Source organism: Cyprinus carpio, chromosome A9 (genome assembly GCF_018340385.1).
Source record: "Cyprinus carpio isolate SPL01 chromosome A9, ASM1834038v1, whole genome shotgun sequence".
Taxonomy (NCBI): Eukaryota; Metazoa; Chordata; class Actinopteri; order Cypriniformes; family Cyprinidae; genus Cyprinus; species Cyprinus carpio.
This window is the reverse complement of record NC_056580.1, coordinates 3264360-3273679: the sequence shown is the minus strand read 5'-3', so window position 1 is coordinate 3273679 and position 9320 is coordinate 3264360. Positions and strand designations below refer to the sequence as shown.

At 36.5% G+C, this 9320-nt stretch overlaps 1 protein-coding gene across 1 annotated transcript; it reads right to left on the bottom strand.

Moving 5' to 3' along the window:
* On the bottom strand, positions 1–8460 carry LOC109059258 (RNA-binding protein 45-like). Its single transcript, XM_042763065.1, has 8 exons — positions 7965–8460; positions 6637–6844; positions 6443–6562; positions 6190–6366; positions 4313–4442; positions 3969–4065; positions 2540–2703; positions 1–1249 (listed from the first exon to the last, which is right to left on the bottom strand). Exons 1-8 carry the CDS (start codon positions 8235–8237, stop codon positions 1057–1059), a joined length of 1362 nt encoding a protein of 453 aa, XP_042618999.1. The 5' UTR covers positions 8238–8460; the 3' UTR covers positions 1–1056.
* Between the last annotated feature and the right edge of the window lie 860 nt (positions 8461–9320).

Here is a 9320-nt window from a genome sequence, read left to right as displayed (position 1 = left end):
AATGACAAAATGTTCATTCTGGGGTGGAGTATCCCTTTAACCGAATGCAAAGCAAGTAAGCATATCACAGGAATGAGTAATTTATGACATTTTGATAAAAGATACATATATATTGAAGCTGAGTCATTCACTTTAAGTTAATACGCATTAGAAAAATAAAATGTTCTGAGTTCATGCCGACATTAAAGTTGAAGCATGTAACTTCTGCACCACTAGTGGCACTAAACACAATTTTGCGACAAGTTTCACAAACACTCACCCATTACAACAATTGATTACAAAGATTACTGTGTGTTGATTACTGTATGTTTTCCATGATTTCATGTTTAATTCAGTGTGTTACTTGCTGTTTCCCTGTAATTGTGAGATTAGCTAGCGATTTCTGAATGAAAATTGCTTCTACCAAAAGTTTTTCAGAGCATTTACTCCCTTGGATTCATGTCAGAGTTATTGTATTCATGTCCTCACCTTCTGAGTCACAGTTAAAGAATCAAGGCCTATCAAGCCTATTGCTGTTAATTGTGAGGGTTGATTTTACAATTTAGTTGTACGTTTGTTGTGCTTTTGATGGAGACTAACTACAAAACTTAAACACTATTCATTTAGCCAGTTCATGGGAACAAACATCCCAGCACATGAATGATAAAATACACAAATAAAGCATCAATTACACTCCTAATGAGAATCCTGCACTCTTCATTTTGCTGCATTAAAGCAAATGAGGAAAAGTGAAAACATAGTTTCTGAAGACGGATGTAATGGCTGCTTTGCATCACAGGAATAACACTTTAAAACATTAAAATAGAACACAGTTACTTACGATAAATCTCACTAATACTGTTATTACTGTAGTATTGATTAAATAAGTGTAGCCAGGCAGTAAATTGTTTCTCCAAGTGGTCAGTTCAGTTGTCAAAGGTACATCATGTCTCAAGTCATGAATTTATTCTGGAGCAAATTCATAATGTCATAAGTTGGTGGATTCATAAATATGTGAAGAGTTTGTCTGTCTTACCTACTGAGCTGACTTACCTGTGTCTGTGGTAAGGTCAGAGGTCAGTACGTTCTCTGGCGTTTGTGAGATTCCTCTTTTGGTGGGTCTGCCAGCATGACCTTCATCTTGATGCCGTTAATCACTTTACCGTGCAGCAGTGCTATGGCGTCGTGAGCAGGTTTGCGGTCTGCATACTTTATATATCCCACATTCCGGCCCGGAACCAAGTAAACCTCCATCAGAGAACCGAACCGACTGCATGGAGAGAGCACACACACACACACACACACACACACACACACACTGTTTATTACCACAAAACACAAATTAATCGTTTTGATTGATTCAATGAAATTAATCAAACTTACCAAATCTAACTCTTTAAAAAAAAATCTACTGCAGATTATGAGACAAGGAAGGATTGTGATACATACATACTGCAATTTCAAATACACAACTGGTCAACAGTTTGGAATATTGATCATTTTTTATGTTCCGGATTAAAGTCTCCAGTCTTCAGTCACAGAAATCATTCCAAATCATTGTCAATGTTGAAAACCGTTTCTGCTGCTTAATATTTTGGTGGAAACTGTGGTATACTACCATTCAATAGATTAAGATTAGAAAGAAAGAAAGAAAGAAAGAAAGAAAGAAAGAAAGAAAGAAAGAAAGAAAGAAATGCTGCTTAATATTTTGGTGGGAAAGAAAGAAAGAAAGAAAGAAAGAAAGAAAGTCTTATTCTGCAAGGTCGCATTATTATCAAACGTGACAACATTTATAATGTTCCAAAAGATTTCCAAAACAAATAAATGTTCTTTTGAACTTTCTATTCATCAAATAATCCTGAAAATGTATCACAATTTCCACTAAAAATTTGAAGCAGCACAGCTGTTTTCAGCATTGATAATAATAATAAATAATCGTTTCTTGATCAGCAAATCAGCATACTAGAATGATTTCTGAAGATCATGTGACACTGATGCTGAAACTTTGATCACAGGAATAAATTACATTTTAAAATATATTAAAATAGAAAAATGTTCTTTTAAATGGTTATAATATTTCACATACAGTTTTCTTTTAACTTATGTGCAGCCTTAGTGGACATAAGAAACATTAACACTTACAAAATTACATAAAAAAAAAAAAAAAACATAAACATAATTCTGGTGTGTGTGTTTGACTGTGTGTGTGTGTTTGTGTGTGTGTTGATGTATGTATATATGTGTGTGTGTGTGTGTGTGTGTGTGTGTGTGTGTTTGTGTGTGTGTGTGTGTTTTTGTGTGTGTGTGTTTGTGTGTGTGTGTGTATGTGAGTGTGTGTGTGAGTCTGTGTGTGTGTGTGTTTGTTTGTGTGGGTATGTGTGTGTGTGTGTGTGTGTGTGTGTGTGTTTGTGTGAGTGTTCATGTCATGTCGAAACAACACTTAAGGAAAATATATACATTCACTCAGACACAGTACACTACATCTGTCCAACACTATCAGAGGCAGTGTGTAAATCAATCATGACGACACACACACACACACACACACACACACACACACCAGAAGACGTCCTCCAGCACATCCACAGGCAGAGGCGAGGGGTTGAAGATGACAAACAGCCTCTCCTTCACCACGCTGTCAGACGCCACCAGCTTCCTCAGAGGAGGGAGAGATACGTCTGTCTGCACACGTGCTTTCTGAGGTACAGGGGCCGCCGTGTAGCCCTACAGGAACACAGTAGACACTGGTCAATAACCAGTTTGATGACTTCTGATCATGTTTTCATCATGTTCCTCAAGCCAATGTTAATGGAGGACGAGCACACCATTATGACGCTGTGCTCTTTAACAACAAAGATGCACGACAGACAAAGATCAACCCAGAAGGAGCATAAAGCAACCAAGTTATTGTAACGTGTCACTACATTATCATGTTGCAGGAAACTGAGTCATCACTGTCCCAGGGTTTCGTGGATCAAGGCCCTTGCTAGTGTTCACTATATACTGATTCATGACAATGAGACACAGGGCATGATTTGATTCTTGCTATTGCTAGTCATTCGCAGGTGGGACTAGGTTTTTCTAGAACACATTCTACTGGACAAAAACAACCACATTAATAGCTAAATATGTTAAAAATGTGATCCATGGAAGAAGAAAAAAAATGAGGAAATTATGAAATTATGACCATTTTCATTTTTGGGTGACTCTAAATCACTAAATCACTTTGTAATGTATGGATTTGTATAATGTGATGGAAGGAAGAATGATGTAAAGTGTAATTCGAAGTTTTGAGGTTTGTTGTATTTTTAAGATTTTTTTAAAGAATTTTATTAATTATCTTATGCTCACTAAGACTGCATTTATTTGATCAAAAATGCAGTATAAATTGTAATATTGTGAAATATTATTACAATTTAAAGTTACTGTTTTCTATTTGAAAATATTTTAAAATGTAATTTATTCCTGTGACGCAAAGCTGTATTTTCAGAATATTACTCCAGTCTTCAGTGTCACATGATCTTCAGAAATCATTCTGATATGCTGCTCAAGAAACATTTCTGATTATTATCAGTGTTGAAAACAGTTGCGCAGCTTAATATTTCTGTGTAACCTGTGATTTTAATAGATCTTAAAATGTAATTAACTCAAAAGATGGCAAAAGATCATTTTTGTAACTTTATTTATATCTTTACTGTAAAAATAAAATAATTACTTCCTTTTAAAAAAAAGTACTGACCCTAAACTTTTGCCAGGTAGTGTATATTTGGCATATATAACATGAGTTATCACTGATTATCACATAACAAGAACAGCACGTACAAAACTAACTACGGCTTATAAAGGAATAGTTGACCCAGGAATGAAAATATGTCTTTGTTCCAGAACTGTACGACGTTCTGTCTTTCAACGGAACACAAAATTAGAATTTCGAAACAAATGATTAATTAAGAGACTAATTTACTAATCTTAAGAAACACATTACGCACCGCGCTAGTCTTCATGAGCTGTGCACCAGAAGGGCCGTTCCACACCATAGACATCATCTGAGCGGCCACAAGCTGCATCGCCATCTTCCCCACGGGACTGAACACAGACAGCACAACACACAAATCCTGCACTTGGATACGGTACAGCTTCATATTTAATATTGTGCATCTTCAACAGCCTCTAAACATGTTAAAAACATTAACCTAAAGGCACCCAGGCAGTGTACTATTTCCTGTGAATTTTTGGGTGTATTCCTCACAACCCTATATGTAACAGAGGGACAGTTCACCGAGGATCTGTGCAGCATGTATGTACTTTGAGTTGAATGTAAAGGTGCCTCTACCTCGTCCTGTCCTCCCCATCGTCTATGTAAGTTACAGAGAGACGGTTGCCAGGCGGATACTCAAACCCATTCAGCTTCTCTTTAGCATACACCGCAGAGCCCAGGTTATTATACCGCACCAGCACCTGACCTGTAGAGCACACACATACTGTCAAATAAAGGACACCTTTACTCATTTACCCTCTCCATCATCACGCTAAAAACTCTCATGACTCCCTTTCATCTGTGAAAGCATTCTGTAGCCATATGATAGCTTTGTGTGAGGAACAAGCCTAACTTGCAAGCCTTTACGCTCAAATGAAGATTTTTTTAAATAAGTCTCTTCTGCTCACCAAGACTGCATTTATTTGATCAAAAATAGTTAAAACTGTAATATTGTGAAGTATTATTACAATTTTAAACAACTGTTTTAATATATTTTAAATATTTGTAATTTCATAATTTATTCCTGTGATGATTCAGAAATCATTCGAACATGCTGATGCATTTATTCAGGATTATTTTTACAACCCACTACACACTGCGAGTAAATGAGTGGCATATGAGAGTAAACTCTGCGCCAGGAGACTAAATCGTGTCTGACATTAGCCACTGACTAAACAACTGTTAGACTTCACTTGTTGCCAGTGATTGAGTCGTAGGCTAAGAATACGTTTAAATCAGATGTATTTTGACTTCATGTTGTGTCCTCTGACCACATTATGTCCTCTGACCACATTGGAGTGGTTAGGGTTTATCTGTAGAGGCTATGCTGAAAACAAAGCATCCTGCTGCAGCTAGAAGAGGAAAGTGTGAAAACTGGAGTGAAACGAGAGGTAAAATATCTTCTTAAGCCTTGTGTTGTGTTCGAGGCATTTTCACATGAAGACAACTTCCTTTTTCTCAAAAATGCTAGTTAATGTTATCACACCGGACTGAATTTGCTTACATGGGGAATAACAAATTCCTCCAAAAAAAAAAAAGTAGAATTTTTTTTTTGTACTTTTTTGTCCCTGGTCAAAAATGATCAGCTTACAAAGAAATTGCTTATAAATGTGTTGTTATGTTATATTATTGTTACCAAAAACTGTATACAATTCAATCAGCTTAAATGACCAGGCTTTTAAAAATGGCTTGTAAATCTTTCATTATGCTATATTATCACCAAATCTTCTTATTGTCCACTTGTTGTTGTTGTTTTTTAATAAGCACGGGTTTTGCATGAGTTTTGAGAACTAATTAATTGTAGGCCTCATTGATCAAGCTTATGCAACTCAGCTTTTGAGTGAATATTGCACAAAAATATATATATGTTTTTTTGTTTTGTTTTTTCGCTAATATATTTATTTTTATAAGTTTTGTTGTATGAGGGTATATATATGTTTTTTTGTGAAAGAAACACACACACAAAAACCCAAAAACAACTAAATAATCATTAAATCCTAGATTTGGTGAAAATATTGCATTTTATTTACAAGCAACTTTTCAAAATGTAAGGAACACCAAATTAGGTAAAGGGTTTTCAGCACAGCACAAGGGTTAAAATATATGATATAAAAATAAATAGAACTACAAAAAAAAGTCTGATGAATAAAATAAAAAGATTTACTGGCCAATGCTAAATCTTTTGCCAACGGGTCTGCAGAGAACTGCTTAGAAAGTTTGTAAGTAAGTCTTTATTGTGTTTATCAATACAATGCATCCCGTGCTGAGTAAAAATATTAATTTATTTTAAACAAAACTGACCCCAAAATGTTTAATGGTAGTGTATAATCCACATGTCGATGATATTTCATGGTGAATTAACTGTGATAAAATCATAATTTGGGGGAAATGAGCCTTCGAAACGGTTTAGTAACGGTTTAGTAAGTCGTAGAGCAGCGGGTGGTGTATATAACCTTTGCTGAAGCCGTGTTGATCTCTCTGCATCTCACAGAAATCGATCCCCGGGATCAGGTCGAACAGACCGCGGATCTGCTCCTGCGTGACCGCGACCCGTGACGACACCAGCAGGCACCGCGTGATGACGTCAGAGCTCCACGCATCCCCCGTGGCGTAGCCGCTGGACTCGTGTGCTGCAGGAAACCACGCCACGATCAAACTGAACCCTCAGGCACCCGAAAACCACACCTGAAGAGACTAGATACTCACCAAACGTGTACGAGTTGGCGCCTGGATCGTTCCCGGAGTGCTCCGTTCTGGGGTTGCTGAAATACTCGCTGTCTGTTGACGCAGTTTTGGTCCTGGGCTCAGCTAAAATAGCTCGGAAAGCTGCAAGAGACGGACAACCTACAAATGCATCTGAAAGCAACAAGAAGTCATCAAGTAGGGAAGGACAGACTTACTCTTGTCACAGTTTTCTATGGCTTTGGCGGCTTGCGAAGGTTTGTGGAACCTCACGTAACCCAGACCTTTGCTTTCACCCGTGCTCTTGTTCCTTATAATAATAGCTTGCTCTATATCTCCATACACCTGTGCAAGAGACCGCAAAGAGAGAGGAAAAACCAAATGAAAGACTCGATAATAAAGTATGTTCTGCTTAACCCATGCATTATTTCATGACAATTAATCAAACTGCCTCCCCAGTGACTCATTACTAAAATTGGTGCTAAAAACACATCTTTGCTTTTTGCAAAATATTATTTCTCACATTTCGTTTCGATTTTGGGGAAAGTCCCGTGAGCTCCACTACCTCAACATTCACATTTTCTCTTCTAAATTAGCTATTTTATCTGTATTACAAATTATTACTGTACTATTATTAATACACAGTTATGCTAATACGTTTTCTCGTTTTATTTCCTTTGAATTTTAGGGTAAAATTTGTCGTGATTTTATACATACGCCCAAATGTCCATCGGAAAATGCCTTGAGTGTGCCACATCCAAACTGTGTTTACTATATAAGCCAGATATTACTGTCACATTAACATCAAAAACATCATATGTGACTCTGGACCACCAAACCAAGTCACCGGGGTAACGTTACATTTGTAGCAATAGCCAAAAATACCTTGCATGGGTCAAAATTACTAATTTTTCTTCTATGCCAAAAATCATTAGGATATTAAGTAAAGCTCATGTTCCATGAAGACATTAAGTAAATTTCCTACTGTAAATATATCAAAACTTAATTTTTGATTAGTAATATGCATTGCTAAGAACTGCCTTTGGACAACTTTAAAGGTGATTTTCTCAATATTTAGATTTTTTTGCACACTCAGATTCCAGATTTTCAAATAGTTGCATCTCCACCAAATATTATCCTATCCTAACAAACCATACATCAATGGAAAGCTTATTTATTCAGCTTTCAGATGACGTATACTTATGACACGTATACACTTATGACTGGTTTTGTAGTCCAGGGTCACATATGTTGGTCCCAGAAATACATTTTACATGCACCTTTACAAAGTGTATTTCCTTTTAATTTTGGGGGGGATTTGACATCTGTTTTTGCTTTTTCAAGTAGATTTAACTTGTATTTTTATTTTTAGTCGTAGTAGGATTTTGGTTTTGTGATAATGATTATGGTTATGTTGTGGTCCTCGTCATCTATGTGTCTGTGAGTGGATGTGGATTTGGAGTTGAAGACCTAGACGAGCACCAGACGCGCACCTTACACACCCAGCTCTGAGAGATGATGATGAGAGTGTAACTGTGCATTAAAATACCTTGATGGGCTTGGTCCCCTCGGCCAGGCACGCGCCGTGCATCTCCTCCATCGCAGTGCAGGCTTGCGACGATTTGGCGAATTTCACAAACGACACTCCTTTCGACTCTTTCGTCTGCTTGTCCTTCACCACCCGTATGTCCTGAATCTCCCCGAAAGCTGTGAAATGCTCCCGTATGGTCTCCTCTGTGATGGATTTACTTGTAACGAGAAACAGCCGACTGTTCGCAGGCTCGTCCAGATACGAAGAGGCTCGGTTAGATTCGTCCATACTGACAGTAATAGATCCAATTTATATTACCTTACTAATTTATTAGGCCTTTTTGGCCAGCAAGCGACTGTGTGTGAAAACTGACGTTTTGCCTAATTGAGCAGATAAGCCCACAAATAGGCTTTAATGTGCGCGGACACGGTCAAAATAATGTTATTCGGATGTCTGAAGAACTCACGTGAACAACACAGCAACCGAGTTCACCCGCGCTTCATAATAAAAGTCCCAATTTTAGTCACATGCGGTGGTTTAGTTTTATTGAACGTTAGCAGGCTTCTTTTTGTTCATTAAAACCTGCATTCAGATCAAGTGTATCCCGTTTAAATGTTATTGTAGAATTGTAAATAAATTTAATTCCAGGACATCAAGACAGCTTAACGTGCAATGACAAGCATTAACTAAACTCTTATAGCACTTAAATAAATAGATACAATTAATAATTCAAGCACTTAAATATTTGACATCAGTTTTTCTAGTGAGAACTGTTTCTAATTGAAAGAGCTTTCTGAATATACCTTGCTGGTGATAATAAAAACACACTTTTTAAACACTTTTTTTTTTTTTTTTTTTTTTTTTTTTTTTTTTTTACAGCAAGTGGCTAACAATAGCAAATATATACAAATAAAATAAAATAAAATAAAAAATTAAAACTCCCTTCATTTACATTAATGATATAACCCTGATTTAAAAAAAAAAATCGAACACGAAGACATGCATTCCCTTAAAATTACGCCATAACATTGTAAATGAAATTTACAAAGCACATTAATAATTTTCGATGACATAATAAACTCACAGAACTGAAGCTGAATGAATCTCCTGTTGTATTTATTTAAGCAGTTTTATTAATTAATAATATTATTAAAATATATATTGAAGAACTTAAAAGTGGTAGTGTTCATAAAACACAAACTGACAGTGCAGGGTGTCACTAATGCACACTGTAAAGCACAATGTGGTGGTGATTACAACCATCCTCTATTTAATATTATCTTCTCATATGAGTTCACAGAAGACAGAAAAATGAGTTGGGGTGTATAAGTTTTGAGGGGAGTCAAAAAAAGCCAGCAGCTCTCAACCTCT

Excerpts from the sequence above, each read along its gene's own strand:
- LOC109059258 (XM_042763065.1), bottom strand. The coding sequence starts at position 8,237 with ATGGACGAATCTAACCGAGCCTCTTCGTATCTGGACGAGCCTGCGAAC. Across the intron at positions 6,845-7,964 it reads GGACCAAGCCCATCAAGGTA|AATGCATGGGTTAAGCAGAA; the intron begins TTTTAATGCACA and ends TTGTCATGAAAT. Across the intron at positions 2,704-3,968 it reads AGCTCATGAAGACTAGCGCG|GGCTACACGGCGGCCCCTGT; the intron begins GTGCGTAATGTG and ends GTGTTCCTGTAG.